A 19299-nucleotide genomic window follows, 5' to 3' on the forward strand; every position below is an offset into this window, starting at 1 on the left:
ACCTCCCTCCAGCACGAGAAAGCCTTTCCTGGCCCGACCGTAACCCCAGACTGCACACAAACATGTCCCCTCCCCAGTCCACGACAGCTGCCGAAGCCGACGGAGACTTTGGACATGCTCTCGTAAACTAAATCAAAGAGTCTGCAGCCCCACGTGCCCAGCATTAGGCATGCGAGGAGGGGGGCTGCCGGCAGGCACAATCGGTAAACCCGGGCCTGAAGCTGGAGCTGGAGCTTCGAGCAGCAACAGCAACAGAGCATCGCTCTCACTGCTCAGCACGTGGAGCGTGGAGCTCCACGGCCTATCGTGCCCTGTTTCCCTTGGCTCACAGACTGCCACCGCCATCTTTCCTCGGGGCTGATTTATGGCAAAGCCCATGTACAGTGTCAGTCGTATCTGGCCGAGCCTCCTCTTCCAGGACCGAACCGACGGAAAAGGAAGTCGTCGGGGACTGGCTCGGGGGGAGCTCCGATCCGAAGCGGTTCCTTCCTGCCTAAATCAGGTTGCCTCAGTCCGAGTCCACCTGCCTCTGTGCCTGCTTTTGCTCCAACCCCTGGGCATCCGAGAGAGTGCCCTGGCGATCGCCCGCTGTGGCTGGTGTCGGACGCCCCTCTGATGGCCAAGTTTGGTGCTCATTCCCCATCTCTAGCACGCAAGCAGTGACGTATCTCACAAAGACCCAAACACGCCTGCCCCTCTCTCCGTCATAACCCCAGCCAGCCATTCCGGTGTGGATATGTCGTGCCCGGCAGTCTTATCGACATACATTGATTGACACACACGCGAACCGGTCGTTGAGAGTGAAGGAAAGTAAAACAAAAAAAATGAGCAGATTGACAGCAAATTGATTGATCTGGCGAGATGAGGCAGACGGCAACGTATGCAAACCAAACAGCTAACAAACATTCCATTCCCATCCTCCCAACGACGAATCCCCATCCCCGCCAAAATGATCAGTAACCAACCAGAAAAAGGGCACTCTATCCTAGGCAGGCTCTTGTCAATCTATATTGGGTCACAGCAGTGAACCAGCAGACGATCTGCCAGGGCCAAAAGTGGTCAGCCCCGAGGCAGGACCCGTTTGCCTTTCAGGGTTCGGGACCACCAACGCCCACCCATCCGTGGTGCCATTCAGCACAGCCACAAGTCCCGAATCGCACGTTTTCCCTCCCACCCAATGCCACCACCCTCCCACCAGATTCGTCAGATTCGTCAGATTGCTTACTTTACCTTGACTCTCATTGGTCATGCTTCATCAGTTTCCCCTTTCAGAGCGTCTCATTGGCGAACCTGGACTGTGGCGGCTCTCCTCCTCGATGGTGGGGGTTGGTGCTGGTGGACGGGGCGGAGGTGCGGCCAGCCGGTTGCTCATCGTCAGGGGGGGACTCGCCGGGCCAGTCAGTGGGCGGTTCTCTGCCCAACGAGTCACACACACAATCTCCCCATGTCCGCCCTCGTCCGTTTTCTTCCACATTTGACGCCAAATCGCATGTTTCGTGACCCCGGACCGTCGATTTCTGGCCCTACTTGACAGGTGTGAGCGCGCGGTACGGATACTTTGCACATGTACCTATGGCATTCGTGCACTTTGGACCTATCTAGAAGTCGGAAGAGGGAAAAAAAGGGTCCCCTGGTGCCTTGTGCCACCGTGGTTCGTCTCTATTCCATGGCTTCCAGCCCAAATATAATGCAGCCCGTCTGCCACCCTCCTGGGCCTGCCATCTACCATTCTGTCTCCCATTCTCCCATTCAAGGATTCTAATAATAAACCAAAAGAGCCATCAACAGGCCCTGCCCTCCCTCACTTCTTCATTCTCCCTCCCTCTCTGCCACCAAAGACGCGTGTCGGGAACCCCACAACCAGCTATAGCTCAACTCACCTAAGCCTCACTCAACTCCCATACTCTTATATACAAGAAAGGCAACCACCACGCCTCTCATTGACACCAGAGAGCCTCGCTCGTGCTACCAATAACTCCCGCATTGCAAAACACAAATCACACACTCAAAATGTCGCCCACCTACACCATGTCCGCACACTTGTGCAAGTCGATCTACGCCTCCTGGCGCGAAACCCGCCGCTCGCCCTCCGACCTCCCGTCCCCCGGCATTCAGGCGCCCAACATGACTTCCTACTTCCCTCGCAGCCCGTCGCCCGAGAAGCGCTCCATGGACAGCGACCGCAGCGACACCACGGTGCCCATGTCGCGCTCCCCGTCGAACTCCTCCTGGCGGTCCGGCCCCAAATAGAGGAGAGTCTGCTGTTTGGGGGTGAGCTCTATTGTCATCGAGCCCCCCCCCCCTCTGCTCTTACTCGAGCTCTGCATACCGTTGAGACTACCATCTCGACGCATCTCACACGCGCAACGCACACACCATTCGGACCGGGGAGTAACACGGGAACTTGGGCCATTGGGGAGTTTGCGAAACCATTTACACGCATTTATGAATTCACGGACCGGGAGGCGTCTAGGACACGGGACCAACATCTGAAGCTTCGACTTGCAAGCGAAACCACCCTTCGCCGCGGTTACCGCCACGCGCCAGCCTTGCTCCGTCACTGTTGCGCATCAAACAGTGGCAAGGGGCTGCATGACAATGCACAGTCGGCACCCATCACTGGGTTCCCGGATTTAAGCACGGGGAGTTTACGGCGCAATTAAGGAACACACACACACACACACACCCACACACACACTCAACACACATAACCATCCATCCAAATCATGTCATTTGGTCCAGGCTGGCGGACGAATTCGAGAGACCATCACGCCATCAGGGTCGGGCATCACCTCAAATCCACTTTTTGTTCACTTAAGCACCCACGGCGGGGTGCCTGTCTCTCACTCCTCCACCATTATATCATTGGCGGGGGGGGGGGGGGGGGGCGGTTTTGGAATGAGAATTGAGGGACATGCAAAAAGCTGCGACATTTTGTCGTCTCCAATTGCACCCTTACCTCAACTCACCTCCGTTTTCCTCCCCACTATTGCCTGCAGGCTCCTTTTTTTGCTTTCTTATGTCTCTTTTGCTGTTGTTTTTTCCCCCCAATTCCCCCTTGGCAGAACCTCGAAAGGTTACTGCTGCGTACGGATTAGATACCCAAAAACAAATTGTTCAAATCTTCCAGACTCTGCGCGCATTGCCCCTGAAACCAGCGGTGACTTCTCCTGACATTTTCGTGAGCGCGGCACCCGCCCGGTCCTCCAGCAACGAGCTCCGTCTACAGCCGACTTTCCCTTCACGTGCAAAGTTCCGTCATTGGATGAGACGGGGGGATGGATCCCCTCCTGCTCCCCTTGACCGCTCCTCCACCTCCCTTGACAGCCGCCCCCCTTCTTGAGTTAATTTGGTTGTCATGTATCCATCCCACCCTCCCCCTTGGGAGCCTGCGCTTTTATCGCGTACCATCAGCAATGGGAACCTGCGGCGGGCGGCTGCCCCCCCTCCACCCCCACCACGGCATCAAAGCAGGAACAAGAAAGGAGCTGTCCAGTCTCGATGCCCCCGTCCACCGGCCTCGCTGCCAATCCCCCCCGCCATATGACGCAGGATCGTCGTACTCGAAGAGGGCACTCACTGAGAGGGGTGCGAAGCTGCGGCCCCGAGGGGCAGGGCGACAGATAGAGAGAGAGAGCGACACTATGCGGCTTCCAACGAGAAAAAAATAAAAAAAAAACCCACCGGCGGTTTTTACATACTTCATGTGCAGGGTGTCTGGGGTCGGTGGGCTGGTCGGAGTTACGACCGATACAGAGCCCCCCGAATAGAAACTTTAACAAAAAGACACGTTCATAAGGCCCCCCCGAGAAGCTGTTTCAACGGTTGTTGGGTTAATCCGTTTCTCGTCATTCTTACTTCACTCATCATCGTTATTGTTCAAAAGTGTGGTTAAAGAGAGAGAGAGAGAGAGAGAGAGTAAGTGAGCGAGTTTGATGGTCCCGGCGAAGTATCTTGGAAACTCGGGACCCACGTGAGAGGACATAGAGAGGAAAGGAAAGGAGAGAGAATTTGGGGTCAAAAGGATGGGGGGAGGGCGACGCCGGCGCGAACAATCATGCATTGGCCCCGAGACTGAACATCAGACAAGAAGTGGCATCCACGCATCCACTTGGGGGCTCATCACCAAGCACCAAGAGGGCATATCCCCCTCTCTCCTCTCCACTGATGATCAGCAGTACCCGGGAACTCGCTCGCGTGTGTGCCCACCTCGCTACTATACACTATAGAAATAGATTAACCAAGCCACAGGCCCATGGGTGGGTGGCTGAACGAGCACTTTATAGGAGGGGGTTAGGAGGAGGGACGCAGGCGGCCGGCTTAAAGATCATCCAAGGTAAAGGGAAGGGGGAGAAACCCGTCCTCCATCCGTCGCCGACGTTAGCGCCGTCGCCGTCCCCGATTTCCGATGGCCGTCACACATGTCCGGGTGGGGGGTGCGGAGGGTTCATCCCAGCATCACCGCCTCAGCCACCCTGTCTTCCCCCTTTCTCACTGATCTGCATAGAACGGGACCCGCGCGCTCTAGCTCCGAAAGAAAAAGAGAGAGAGAGGAGAAGAGGGAAGGGGGGGCATGCATGACGTTGATTTTTGCTCAGCCATGGAAGTAGACAATGGCCGGATTTCAAGAGGAGAGAGTAAAAAAAAAAAAAAAAAGGAAAAGAGGAAACACAGAGAGATGGGAATGGAGGGTCAAAGGTATACCTACTCCGGCAGTTGCCTCGTCCCAACTCTCCCAGCTCCCCAACTCCCGAATCCTTCCCTCCACCTGCACCTGCACCTGCACCACCTCACCTCACCTCACCCAGTCCACCACCACCACCACACCGAGAGGGCGGCGTCTCCACCCCGTTCCTCACCCCTCCATGGCCCCCCGGCCCACGCCAAACTGCAATACACTTCGAGTCCTTCCCTTCACCTCGATATTAGCCCCCAAAAACCTAAACGGCATCACCCATGTCGGCATCCGGCAGCTTGCGCCCAAACTCTCTCTGCCTCTCCTCATGCCAGTATCACCCTTGAGAGCAGGCAAAGCAAGAGAGTCGAGACGAAAGGGAAGGGAAAAATCAATTAAACCCCCGGTCATTTCTCTTCTTACCTACCTCCCCCGCCTCTCTCTCTCTCTTTCTCTCTCAAGCCACTAATAATAGACGTACATGGAAGAAGAGGAACTCAACGTGTCAACCCGCCATGCCCTCAACTCACTCGCGCTCTCACTCGCTCACTTAAATCATTTATTTACTCAACTTACCTTGCCTTTAACCCCCTTTTCCTACCTCGAAAAGTTTGGTTCTTGACATGCCAGTCACCCGTGCTCCGTTCCGGCCTTTTGAGTAAGTGGGAGAGACGGAAAGGAGCCGGCCCACAAGAATCGATACTTCGTGTGTATGTCGTGTTCGTGCTCGCCTCATGAATCGCCCATCAACCGGCCCTCCCAACCGGCTACCCTGCCGGCATGAGTGGTCCCTCCCAAGGGGCGGAGGGACTGACGTGCTTCTGAAATGCCCACGCATGCAGGCACCGGCATGCGCCACATGCAAACTCTTACCTAACCAGGCGGGACGTGAACCCATCGTGAGCCTCGCTGCAGGTGGCCTTCCCCTTTCAACCACGGCGTGTCGATTCATTGGGCACACATGTCGCATGCTGTCACAGAAGGGAGCCAGAGATCATTTTTAACAGAAAACCGATATGTTGCTGCATTCATTCAAAGCGAGCGAGCGACATTGCTGATCCCCCACCTCGCCAAGCGAGGCCTCCCCGCACCGCGTCCTTCCCTGGTTTCTGTGCACTTTTTTAAATATTGCCCTGTTCCGACAATGCGGGATCCCACACCCCGCACCCTGTACTTGTTACCAATGCCGCTATGCTGCTGTCGCATCTGTTGATGTTGTGTCTGTTGAGAGCCACCGTCGTCGTGAAACCGAAACGAGAAAACCGAGCTCGACGCGTCTAACGCGAAGAGCGAGAAACCACCAAACCCCCCAACACCGTTTTTGTTGTCTACCTGTAACCGTCTATACCGTCTCTGGAGGGAATGCAAATTCGGGAGCGGTACCAACGCGGGTGTGACACCTGAAACGCTCACGCGCACCGCGAAGACTACGGCGCTACATGGCCGATGCGGCGTGCGTGTTGAGATCCGCGCCGGCGCCCGGGGTTTCCTCGCCGCTCGACGAGTCCTCTCCCCCGAGGCTGCCGCCGATGCGGCGCTTGGCGTCCTTCTTCTCGGCGTCCGTCACGTCCTTGGCATCCTTACGTTGGTCGGGCGCCCACTGCGGCTGCCCTGGTGCATGTCCGATGGACATACCCGCGCGGACCTGTAAATGGCGTCAGTAAAGCCGTTCAGCACAGCAAAGCAGCATCTTCTGTGACTTACCAGAGTCTCAAGAGCTCCGTTAGAGTTGTCGACCAAATCATCGTCGAATTTCATCTTACCCGGCTCGAACAGCAGCACAATCGTGCTGCCACCAAACTTGAAGTAGCCGAGCTCCTCGGCGCGCTTTACTTGTTCGCCCTCGTTCCGGGTAATGACCGTGCTGCCAACCATCATGGCGCCGACACAAATGACCATGACACGGCCATGCACCGGGCTGTCAATCGGGCATACTACTCTGACGTTCTCGCCGTAGACATCGAGAGCCGAACGAATCGCCATGGGGTTCACCGTGTAGTACTCTCCCGCAATCGTCTTCGGCTTGTCCATGATACCGTCAACAGGAATGTGGAACCGGTGGTAGTCTTGCGGTGCCAACCGGAAGATACCCAGAGTGCCGTTCTCGAAACGCTTCACATCGTCGGGGTAGGCGTCACCAAGCAGGCGCTTGATGGAGAATTCGCGGCCCTTGATCCAAACATTGGTTGCCTGGCTGACGCTGTTGAAGACAACGCTGCGACAGTCGGCTGGAGAGACGACAACATCGGGACGGTCGGGCGCGGAGCATGGCCGAGCCTCGGGCTTCAGAGCTCGGTAGAAGAACTCGTTGAAGTTCTTGAACTCTTCCATCGGTAAGAGCACCTCGGACATATCGAGACGGTGGAACTCGATAAACTTGGGGATTTCGGCCTTCGAAGCCGGGTCGTCAAACTTCTTACCCTGCTTGACACTCATGCTCTTGAGCATCTTGCGGACTGGATGTATACGTTAGTCATCTTACGAAGCTGCGATACTCACGCCGACGGCACTTACTCCTCTTGGTTTCCATGTTGCTCGACTTCAGTCCCTTGTACAGAAGACGGATGCCGAGTCTCACATAGACACTCATCTTCTCCTCGTTGATCTGGCCAGTGATCCGGTCCTGGACGAGGATATTGGCCGAGTTGGCTCCGAGCTTGTATCCACCATACGAAATTTTGGTGATGACCTTGGAGTACCACTTGCGCTGTGCCTGGCTGGCGGTGACGAAACCGCCCATGACGAGGTTGTTGACTTGCCGCCAGTCCTGGCTTGCACAAGTCGCAATGTGAGTGATGATGTCGGTATCTTTGCGCTTGTTCAAACGCGGCTGGTGGCAGATGGGGCATTCCCTGATTTCAACCACGTGCTCCTCGCCTGAGCGGTCCTCGGCTAAGTCGTCCCTGTCGAGCAGTTCGCCTTCCTCTCCCGGAGTGCTCAGCTCTGGCACATTGAGAGTCCCGTCAGAAGAGCTCGACGCCTCCGTTGACAGGCCACCTGGCGCATTGCTGGTCCCTTCGGCAGAGAGCAGATTCTTCACCTTTTCGGCATCTGGCAACATTCCCTTCACCTTGTCTACGACTGTAAGTTGCGGCCGGCTCTTGGCCTCCAACTGATCCTCCAAGCATATTACAGCCTCGTCAAATGTCAGATCCGACATGTCCTCGCCCTGAACTCTATGCGGGAACCGCTGGAAAAAACTGTCAATAGTCGACTCGTGCAGGGTCGAACCTAGAGTGTCAAGCATCGTAGTCAATTCGATTTTGCTGATGCGGCCGCTTTCATCCGTGTCATACTGCTTGAGCATGGATCTCCAGAACTGCTGGCGGAGGGCCGGGTAGGGCACATATTTGGCACGAATGTACAGCACAGGGTTGTGCTTGGCTTCCCACTTTTTGGCGTCCTTCATCTTCAAGGCTACGCTGTAGTCATGGAAGTCCGCATCCTCGGTCTCCAATTCAGCGGTCTGGGCTCCAGCGCCAGCCAGGGCCTGCTCAGGAGACAGGAATTCCGGGTTCAGGGTCGAGCCCTGGGCAGCAGGCGTGGGGGTTGCCGTCCCAGCTTGCGATGTCGTGGTTGTAGACGCACTGCTCGCATTTTTGGATAAGGCGGGCCTGACCTTGCTCAGGCTCTGAGAAGACGACGTGCGAGACAACCCAAGCTTCTTGAAGCGGCGCTGCTGCAAGGGCACGAACTCGTGGGGTTCGGGAACATCGTACAAACCAGTTTCGGGGTCTGCCTTGGGGGCCTTGTCGATGAGATCCCTGATGGGCAAGTTGCAGTCGGCGATGAAGTCGTTCCCGGAGTACTTGTCGTGGTCCATCACGGTAAACGCGAACGAGTATGTTTGTTCGTGTCCCTGAACCTGGAAGATCATCTTCTCATTAAAGACGGGGTTCAGATTGTGCCGCACGCGCTTCGTTCGGTATGTTTTCTTGCCTAAGGATGCGACGACAAAGGGGTCCATGTCGAACGTCGTTCGGGTAGAGTTGGGCTCGGGAGGGAGGTCTGTGATGTTCAGAACTTCGAGGTAGATGATGCCCACAACGTCGCCTCCGCTGTTATTGAATTCGTACGCGTTTTCTCTCCTCTTCTTCTTTAGGCCTCTGATTCTCAGACGGCGCTTGCGCTTCTCGGCGCCTTCCGGCTTGCTAGGATCCTCGTCCTCGGGGGTGTCATCTTCGATGTCGAGGTCCTCGTCATCATCGTCCTCCTGGTAGGCGTCTGTCGGGTTACGCGACAGCGGGGGGGAGGGCGTTGTTCCACCACGTACCCTCAGATTCTTGACTGGCTGGATGAGGGGCGTCATGGTCGGTGTGATGTTTCTCGAGCCTGCGGGCACTTGGCCAACGAGGGCGTAGAACTTTTCAAATACTTGCTCGCGAGTGGCGGCGGTATTGGACTGGTCGAAGAGGGTAAACTGCAACATAACCTCGCCAGAGACGACGCTCGTCTTCTTACCAGGCCTTTTGCTCTTGAGAGGGAACCACTTCGGGGGTTGCTCGGTTTGTTCGTCGGCGAAGATGTCTTCAAGGGCGAGATCGAACTCGCCCAGGTAGTCCTTGCCGAAGCGGTCCTTGTCCCAGCATATTACGTCGAGAAGGAGGCATTGGGTCGTGTTGATGGGCAATTCTTCGATGACGTTCCAATCGGGGTTCAGCGTCTTGGGCACTTCGTGGGTAGTGACTTTGGAGTCGCCGACGGTCAGAACGAGGTACTGCAGATGACAATGTTAGAGAATTGATTTGAACAGGTCGCAAGGGTAGTTGGGTTGTCGTACCGGATCGGACGTGCCGCTTCTGTCTTTCGCGGCGAGGTTTCGGGCCTGGAGTGAGCTCAGCCGTCAGCATTCGCACATTCACGAGTGTCACCGGCCTGCGTTGGAATTGCAGGACGGCGGCGATGGTGGCGTGGCGTCCGTTACCTTCATAATGACGACCTTCAAGGTCAAGCCGCTGTCCTTTGGGCTCAGTTCCGCCATCTTGCCGTTTGTGCTGCTGCCGGTGCTAGTGTTTCGTGTCGGACTGCTACTGCGACTGTTGCGGAGGGAAGAGCTGGACTTGAGTCGTCCAGGGATGATGCGGACCATGGTGGGCGGCGGGTCGGGGAGCGGCCCCTAAAAAGAGTTACGGCAGCCAAGAAGAGGGTTTGAGGGTGCTGTGCACGACGTGTGACGGCGACAGGCCAGACACCACTCACGGGCAGGGCGGCTGGTTGGGGGGCGGGGTGACGTAGTAGATGCAATGCGGAGCACTGGAAAGTCTTAGGTCGCGTCAGGTACTTGCGGTACCTTACGTAGTTGGCTCGAGCAGCTATCCAATTGTCATTATCCGATAGGCGATGTCTCCGGCTGGGCCTGGGGCAGCGTAACGCACCTCGCCTCGGTTAAACAAGCAGTTTTGCTGTTGCTGTTGCTGTTGGTGGTGGTGTGCGGCAAGCAGCCAGGCGCGCGCTGGAGCTGAGGGTAGCGCAGCTGCAAGACAGGGTTTCCGTGGTGGTTGCTGGATGCTGATCCACGTTTCTCGGCGATTGCAACGCCCCGTGTGCCGCGACTCGTCCTCCCCTATCAACTGCGATGCTGTCCGAAGAACAAATACACACGAAGATGGCGTGTGTATGTGCCAGTGGTTTAAATGCGCGCGCGTGTGCGTAGGTATTCGGGAGGGCCGACAATGCCTGACAGGAGCGCTCGCAAGAATGGCCGTCGAATGGCTTGGAGACCAAAAGTAACGTGTCAAGCAGGGGTCTCTTGGATCGCTTCGACTCGTGGTTGAGGCGAATCCGGGGTGAGAATCGACCTTGGATTATGGATTGTCAATGACCCTGAGAGGCTGAAAGAGGTCAATGTCGGAACTTGATCACTCAAGAAAAAAGACTTTGGGCAAAAGGGGGAAGAATCGAAGATGCAGATATGGAAGAGAAGTAGCAAAAGCTCGGAGCTCCCTTGAGCTGAGATGTGAAGAATAAGAGGCTAGCCAAGGGGGTCGAGAATGGGAGGCGAGTGCGAATAAATGTAATGATTAATTATGTGGCTTTTGTTCACATCAGCTTGGCGCCAACGCCATGTGTAATTGGAACGAAGGAGCAAACTAGGGGGAGCAGCAAGAATACAAAAGCTGGGAAGGATGGCTAAGACAATGCAAGTGAGGTGAAGGCTTAGGGGAGGAGGAGGAGACTCGGACAGGCAGGTCATCAGTGTCGCAGACCGCCTTAGCCCCCCTTAGTGCAGAGTACAAGGCTGAACAGGTAATAAGCGAAGAAAGATCAGGTACCTCTGACGGGTTGTTGTGCAATTATCAGATGTGTGTTGAAGACACCGAGGACATTAGGCAAGGTACCTGGTGTTGTGGTGTATGTTTGCAGGTAACGCGAGGTACCTTCTCGTTTCGTGTATCCCGGCGTACTCGTGCCAGATACGTCTGGTCACCGTTACTGTTGAGGGCCGCGGGTGCTTCGGATTGGGGACCCTTGGAGGGAATGGTCGCCACCGCTTTGGAGTGGTGCGGTGGGCTGGGCCTGGCTGGGAGGGAGCGGAGACAGGGAACACAGCTGGAGCTGAAGCTAAAGCTGAAGCCCGGATGGAAGCTGGAAACGGCTGGAAACCGAAACCGCTGGAGACGGGAAGCGATGGAACGAAACGCGGACAGCTTCTCATGAGGTCCCTCTGTGCCCGAACTTTGGAGCGTGCAGAATGCAGAGTAGAGTGCCCGGGTTGGGTTGGGAAAGTAAAGTTCAAGGAGAGAGAACGGACGACATGAGGGGGGTGCGAGAGAGGTGTGGGTTGGCCGGCTTGACATCTTTATCTGTGTTTCTCTCTTCTCCTACGCTTCATCATGTCTTCCCCGTACGGATGGATCCATTGGCCGTGGTTTTTTCTTGGGGGATGTTTGTCTTTTTTTCTTTTTCTTTTTTCTCCTTATTCTCCCCGTCCGTACCCCCTCAGCAAACTGCCTGCTCTGGGCGAAGGCGAACTCTTACCGCAACTACTCGGCGAGATCCCCAAGGCAACGCCAAACTCGGCCGCAAGTACGGATACACCGTCTACTTGCATGGGCCATGTGTGAACGTGCTCCCATGTGGTGTGTATATGTCTCATGTATATGTTCACATTCAGAAGGCGGGCAGACACTGCATTCGATCCCGCCCCAAAATACGGAACACATGTCTTTCTGTCCCGCCCGCGTCCACGTCTACGGGCAACATGTGCGGCTTTACATTGAGTGGCACGCTGCGCTCCTTCTTGGTGGTGGCAGGTGTCATCCACAACAGCAGCTGTGGCAGGAACAAACAGCAACTAGCTACCTCCTTGGCCCCCACGTTGTGCAGGTGCAGGAGGCACCGAGGTCAAGAGCGAATGAATGAATGCATGCGTGAGGCCGGCGGTTTTACTTTTGGCTTTGTTGTGCGTCTTGTTTCTCAGCTGCATTGCATTCTCCCACCGCCTCTTCCGCTTGCTCCTCCTCTGTCTCGCTGCATTTACCTTTCCATGTACACATCACATCTCTCCATCATCACTACCACCACCATCATGATCATTACCACCACCGCCACCACCACTGCTCCGTACCAAGCACAGTCAGTTCTCCTCGGACTCGCACAGCATCCCGAGCGCTACCAGCAGAGGGAATAATATCCCTCTACCCAAATATGCTCCCGTGCCTGACCATCGACACGCACCTTATTTGTCCATCCTATCAAACCGTGTCCTCAATTTAGACGCTGTTCCCTGTCCTGTCTTACCCGGTCTTCTGCCCCCGTTGTGCCCCGTTCTGCGCTGCCTTCCCCGGCCCTTTTCCTTTTCCCTCATTCTAGTTCTCTTCCCGCCTGCCCCGTCGGTCGCGTGCCCGTTCTCTCGGTTAGTTGGCAGGCATCATACTAGTGGCCACCGTCCGGCCATGATATCGCTCATCACGAAATACCTCCTTAGTCGAGTTAGTCGGCCCGTACCCCAAGTGTTGCCCAGTAGCAGCCTGGAGGCAATCTTCTCTTCTAGTCCATCACCAATCCCGAAATCCCGCGTCAATACTGCCCGAGTCTTATTGGGGAGGGTCCTCTTCCCGCGTAGCAATATGCCGTGATCCACATGTCTTCAGCCGGAACTGAGACAGGTCCAAGTCCATGTCAATGCCCATCCATGCCTTGGCCCCTTGTGAACTCTCATCACCCTCAGCTCAGCCGAGGAGTCCTCCTGAACCAAAACCCGGCACCGGGTTGTTCACTCATCATTAGAGATTCCGATCCCTCCCCCCTGAGTTCCGGCTCCCATCAATGGCTGTCGCCCGATCTCTCCCTTGCTTCCAACCAACAAACATAGCCGGATTGTCACGGATCAAAAACGCAGGTGTCAATTAAATCACTCGACCTCTGATCCAATCCCCCCCCCTTTCGACCAGCTACGTTTGAGACGGCTTCGAGGCTTCGCTCTCGACGTGTCATTCTTCTTCCATCAGCACCGGTCTCATCCATCTCTCCGCAACGAACCCCCCTACAAAAGTCCCGCCATCGCCGGCCTTCCATACAGATACCCATCTTCAGTCTCGTTGCGGCGTAGTTTGTCAATGGCGTGGGTTTCCCCCCTCTTCTCCTCGCCTCCCCTCCATCTCCACGAATCCAGTCTGCTGGCGTGCCCCTCGTCGGCTGCAACAGCACCTGCAGCACCACACAACATAGTTATCCATATTCCCGCAGACGATTTCCCCATCTGCTTGCCGCGCATCCGTCTCTGCCCTATCCGTACTACTCTACTGAACCGGGCAAGGGTGCCGCACCGCATGCAACGAGGGGGACACGGGCGGTTGGCTCCCTCCATCCGTCACCCACATTCTTGGGTGTGGTCATGTGATGCATCGGAGGCTCCAAGCCGCCAAGATGCAAGACTTCGCAGTAGGTGCCTTCCAAGCCTTTGCCCAAGAGTCTTGGTCGATCCCCATGCGTGCAATTGCCAGCGAGGGCCGAGAGAGGCGGCTCGTGCCATCTGAACCTCACCTCAACCCCAGGCATCAAGGTTCGCCAGGGACCAATGGGCCATATGGGCCGCCAACCATTCCCATCTTGGCACGGGCGGGCCTCGTCATCAAACCACCATCCATCCTTGCCCAGCCGGCTAACCAGCCAGTCCCGCAGGTCATCAAGCTGCCGCTCCCTGACGCTCCCCGGTGTCTCTGGACTGCGTAGAGTTCGCCCGGGGCAGAGTCAGCCCAGGAGCAGCAACCAAAGTGGCGCTGCACCAAGTTCTGCCCGGGGCGTTGCGGTTTGCCTGGAAGTCGTGGAGAATCTGAAGGAGCCGAGAAGACAGGAACACTAGCTGCTCAAAAAGAAAAAAAGAAGAAGAAAAAGCTGAGGTAAGCATGCATCTGGTACAGTACATCCAGGTACCTACCTACCTGCCCGCCCGCCCTTGCTTCATCTCCTGAGCCTTAAATGGAAACGACAGCAGCTGCTGATTAGTGCACTAAAAATTGCAGCTCACTGCAACTTCACTGGCAAGCCGGGCGGGGCACGGGCCGTGCTGGATGCCCCGGCGATCCAAGCTTTGCTTCGCCGGCTGCTACTATGTAATTAGTCGCCCATCACTTCGAGCGTGTACATAGTAGGGTATCCGTACACGGCCACGATCAAGTTTCTACTACCTGGCCGCCCAGCCCAATACGACAATCAATCAACTCAGCCGAAATCATCCAATCGATCCAAACCAAGCCCAAACCAATACGACAAGCGGGTCACAATGGCGCTGGTGCTGATGGGCACCGAAATGAAACAGACCACCAAACTAATCATCCATCCAAATCGCAAAGGATCGCCTGTTTCTGCAGATGCCGTTCGCCAAACCCGCCTCCAATTCCGTCAGGATGACCTCCATCGCCAGCTCTCACCTCGTTTAATTTGCTGTTCGCCAGCCGTCGGGGCAACTACGCGCCGCTTCATGAAATATACACTACGCGCCCACTCGTTGCACATCTGTTCCAGAGAACGGAACAGACCCAAGCAATTGAGCCAAGCATTCTTGAGGCCTCCAACAAAAGGACAGAGGACACCAGGTGGTCCCGTTTCTCCATTCCGATCTCCCAAGACCCTCCGCCTTGCCGTCAAACGTAATTCACCTGCCACTACCCCCCTTCACCCAAGAGCCGTCTTGGCCTCGGTGGCTGTCCCTGGCTTAGCCCAGGATCCAGACATGACGCAGACTCACCACACTACACCCAATGGCCACAGCTTCTGTGTGCTTGCTGCCATCCTGACGGTAGGGCCAAGGCTCAAGCTTCGGCCGGATATCCGCCGCGTCAAGCTACTGTGCATTCCCGAGCACCCGACTCCGACTACACTGGTCCGCAGCTAAGGAATCATTGGCCCGTTTTCGTCCCATCTCATTCAAGGTATCCTGATGTCGCTGTGATGCCCCTCGACGTGGGCCGACACTAATCAACGATCTATGCCCGTCTAGCCGCCTTTGGTGTCGCGCACTGTCGTCAACCACAATGGGCAAGCAGCGGATGAGGTCAGCCAGCTGCTGCAGCTCTTCGCTCGGTCCAGCGACGGGACTGACAGAGGCTATTTCGGCAACTTTGAACGAGCCATGACGTCGCGAACACTGATTTTGGGCTGTCTTGTTCTCGGTATGAAACACGTCCAAGTCGACTGGCCGCTTTTCTCCTCGTGGCACCCAAACCGTTGCATAGGAACGTTTGAGGGTCCACTTTTTCGGCTGTATGTGCGAGCGACGGCTCGTCCCAGAAACACCTTCAACGAGCTTGTGGGATGAAGTAGACGATACCGCGCACGTTGTTTCACATATCGACAGACTGGGTATTCGGGGCTAAGTTTGAATAATACGTGACATGATCCTTCCACATTAGCTGGAATAATCTTCAAACTTGACGCGGCGGCTTGGAGTTCTAGCCTGAGTGGCCAACTCGACATCGATTCTTTGAAGAAAAATGTGAAGACGAATGAAATGGGAAAGCCCATGGATAATTCATATTTCAGCTTGGTGCGGTAAAGGCTGATAGACCGAAGACAAAACCGGAGACTGAGGAGTATCGACGGCAACATTTGAGCCGACGGTCTTATTCGGCCCCGATAACTCGACTTCCCTCGTGTGGGAGGATGCTGATATTCTTGCAAGGTATCCTCTTCTGTCGCAGCAACGCACTCTGACTCTTTAGTTGTTCCCACTTGTACTAAAAAGAAGCTCTCGGGTTCCCCTCATCTCCCAATGTGTCACCGTCGGTTCACTCCGCCTATTGATGACATTCTCGGGTCTGGTCGATGTAGACTCAACTTTGTGGTGAGGTTCCAGCGTGGCGATTTGATGATTGAGGATACCCAGCGTGCTCCTCATCTGGTCGGCCTCTTTTCTCTGAATGGAAAACCGAGAGGCTCCAGGAATCTCTGACCTGGGTGAACTGGCCGGTCACCTTGCGAGTGCTATCTATCGACATTGATTCACACTCCTGGATTCCACCTTGGATCCCACTCCGAGCGTTCTTCTTCTCATACCAATTTGGCGCCCATCCGATCAAATGTCTCACACATACAACCTTTTCGACGTCGAGATACTGGTTACAAATTTTTTTTCAAAGAGGCTGGCATAATTTATGTCGAGGTAGGACAATAGCTACCTGTCAACAGTACCCGTGCCTGATTAAAGCCTTCACTCGGCCATATACGGGTCGAGCTGGCTTATTCACCAGGTGACGGCCTGCTCCAGCAATCACAATCAACGACATGGTACTACTGCTGCAAAGATCCCCGAAGAGAATGTTCACCAAAACTTTCACGGGTCAAAAGTGGCTCGTTCCTTCAAACCCGGAATATCTATAAAGAGGAATGGATCCCTCGACCCGTAAGCAGGGGGTCTCACATAGCCATCCGACGCCTCCAACTTCTCCTTTTCTGTGCCCCCATCATCTGCACACTCTCGGCGTAATCGCTCGTCCCGTTGTCCGGGTCCACGTCTGTTGCCTTCCGGTCACACACCGTCCCGGCTTTGGTCTTCCCATTCGGCCCGTCAACAGCCTGGAATTTTCTCTTACTCGTCAATGCTGTCACCATCGTCTGCGCCGCCTCCTCCAACCAGCCGTTCACAAAGTCGCCGTGGAAACAGTGGCTCGACCCGCACGCCAGCTCGATCGGCGGCTCGCCCTCCCACCCCTCGGGAATGGCCTTCTTGGTGTCGTACCGGATGCTGAACCGCAGCTGCGGCATGCGCTTCATCCCATTTCCGCAAGTGCCCTTGTTAGAGTAGGCCGATTTAAGAGTGGTCTCATCTACGCAGTCGGGGAACCAGAGGACCGCCTGCAAAGACGTCGAGCACGTGCTTTGCGGGAACTGGGAATGGGATTTTCCTCCCGCGTCGAAGTCCTGGTTCTGGCAGAGCCAGGTCACGTCGGCGCCGTCGATGAGGTCGGCTTCGGACTTCGCCTGGGAGTTACCGGCAACAACGTTGAAGTCGGGCGGGATGGCGACCTCGGCGGGGTCCTTGTCGAAGTTGTAGTAGGCCACAAAGCTCACCGGTTCCACGGGGGTACGGGTGTCGCCCTGGACGTGGTAGAGTGTCGGCACCCCTATTTTATGTCAGCTGGTGCGTCACCTCTTTCTTGTGCTCACCAAGGCATGACATGAGTAAAAGTTGAACCATTTCGCAGCCACGGCATACCCATGGCATGACCCCAGTCGAACAGCGGAAAGTGGAAGAGAGAGAAGACTAACAGTAGACGGAAAAGTCATTGGGGTTCTGCGCCGTGGAACACCCCTTTTGCAGGTCCGCCGTCGAGCTGAGGTTGACGTTGACGGCATCGCTGCCGAAGAAGCTGTGCATGTGGCTCTTGTACTGGCCGGGCACGACGATGGGGTCGATGTTCTTGCGCATGAAGAACTCGACCTTTGTGTTTGTGAAGGCGTGCGCGAGCCTACCCGCCGAGCCGGCCGCAGCCAGCAGGAGGAGGCTTGTTCTGTCGGACGAGCGCATGGTTTGCGAAAAAGCGAGTGTGTGTAGATGGGAAACGAACGTGGGCGCGTGTGTTGTACGCGGGTTGAGGCTCTGGAAAAAACGACGGTCTTTTTCCTCCCTCCCCTTTTTATTTTTATTTTTATGTCTTCTTCTTTTCTTCCCGGAAAGGTTGTGGAAGGAGGAAAGAGAGAGAGGAGGCGTAGATTGGGCAGTTCACAAAAAGACAGATGGGACGAACCGGAGGAGACGTAGAAGACCTATTTTAGGTGTCGATTCCGTCCGCCTTGAACTTTCTCTCTCGCTTTCTCTTTTCACCACGCTTGGCTAGCTCTGTATGAGGTTGAGAGCCAAGGCTGCCCCCCTTGCCCCATCGAAAGCCTCCGATTATACATTGCATCCTGGTTTGACAGCGGCAAATATTTGGACGAAAATGAAAGAGGATTTTTCTTTTTAGGAAGGAGAAGTAAAAGGGCGTGGGAGCGGGAGTGGGAAACGGGGCATACAAGTTGGTCTTGGCGTTGTTTTAACCATAATGCGTAGTATAGCCCTCCTCCCTCCCTACCCCCCTCTTTCGATTTCCCCCACGTTTCAATATACTTCAGATACGCTTCCCGTCACCACCTCTAGTAGATTTTTAGACTCATGTCAGGCGGGGGTGACGGCGATCTGGTTACTACGTGTGCATGGCAACAGGTCCCACCAACCTTGTCTATTAAACTCAAACCGACTTCACAACCCTCCACTCTCCCCTTATTTGGGTAGTTGAAATGTATTTGTTTGGGGAATGGAGGGCCATTGGGGGGGGATAGGGGAGAGAATAATAGGGGGAACATCGCTCCGGTTCACGCATTGACGGAAGTGGGGAGAGGGGCGAGTTCGACGCAGTTCGTGATCTCCGTTACTCTTCCTCAACTTCGGGGAAACAAATCCAGATCCCTGCGACGGCTACGGCTATGACGGAGGAGGGGAATGTTCGGTTACTGCGGGATACGGCATCCTCGGCCTCCCTCCTGGCCCCCCCCCCCCCTTTTTTTTTCTCGCATCTGGGTGTTTTTGCGTCATGGATTTTGTTACGGTGAACTCCCAGGTCCCGAGCATATGTGTTGAGTCGTAGAGGTAGGTAGGCGGGGAACCCCGTTCAAGAAGATATAGATTGGAAAACCTCTTTCGAAGCAATTGCAGACTCTCGTCAGAAATTGCCCAGGAGCCAGAAGCCGGTGAAGACGGAAACTACACTTACTCCGACGTCTTCTGTCATTACAATTCCGGGGCGAAAAGCACAAAAAAGTCTACCGCGCCGGAAGGATGGCGAGGCAACCGAGTTTCTACTCATCTACTGCCGGTTGCCCTTGGACATGGCGACAGCAAGCTTGGTTTCGAAACACTCCGTGTGGTCTACAAATTCAACATCACTCTCGAGATCTCAACAAAGACCCCCAAACTCATCGTCCCAATGGGACAAGCAGTTGGGGCCAAGTGTAGCACCAAGCAACAAGAACGCTTCGGCACGTCAAACCCGGCGGCCTCCTCGCCCTAGAGAGGGCGAGGACATGGGGATCATTTTTCTTACGTTAGTACTGTATAATAAAGGAATTCCAGGAGCGACTGTTTCCCGATTCTTTTCGTTCCCCCGTCTTCCCCTGGTGAACCTTTCCGTCGACGTTTCGGCGAATAG

At 55.4% G+C, this 19299-nt stretch overlaps 3 protein-coding genes across 3 annotated transcripts; 1 reads left to right on the forward strand and 2 right to left on the reverse strand.

Moving 5' to 3' along the window:
- Window positions 1–2010: 2010 nt before the first annotated feature.
- EsH8_V_000797 (uncharacterized protein) lies at window positions 2011–2250 on the forward strand (the record flags this gene model as incomplete). Its single annotated transcript, XM_083273313.1, has 1 exon — window positions 2011–2250. The coding sequence occupies one exon, from the start codon at window positions 2011–2013 to the stop codon at window positions 2248–2250; it is 240 nt and encodes a 79-aa protein (XP_083126028.1).
- Window positions 2251–6110: 3860 nt separating this feature from the next.
- Window positions 6111–9764, reverse strand: EsH8_V_000798 (phosphatidylserine decarboxylase-domain-containing protein; the record flags this gene model as incomplete). The annotated part of the gene is made up of 5 exons (XM_083273314.1): window positions 6111–6320; window positions 6380–7131; window positions 7190–9392; window positions 9456–9500; window positions 9600–9764. The coding sequence occupies 5 exons, from the start codon at window positions 9762–9764 to the stop codon at window positions 6111–6113; spliced, it is 3375 nt and encodes a 1124-aa protein (XP_083126029.1).
- A 6767-nt stretch (window positions 9765–16531) lies between these two features.
- On the reverse strand, window positions 16532–17642 carry EsH8_V_000799 (DUF1996 domain-containing protein; the record flags this gene model as incomplete). The annotated part of the gene is made up of 2 exons (XM_083273315.1): window positions 16532–17238; window positions 17384–17642. The coding sequence occupies 2 exons, from the start codon at window positions 17640–17642 to the stop codon at window positions 16532–16534; spliced, it is 966 nt and encodes a 321-aa protein (XP_083126030.1).
- Window positions 17643–19299: the final 1657 nt, after the last annotated feature.

Source organism: Colletotrichum jinshuiense, chromosome 5 (assembly GCF_051148585.1).
Source record: "Colletotrichum jinshuiense chromosome 5, complete sequence".
In the NCBI taxonomy this organism is placed as follows: domain Eukaryota; kingdom Fungi; phylum Ascomycota; class Sordariomycetes; order Glomerellales; family Glomerellaceae; genus Colletotrichum; species Colletotrichum jinshuiense.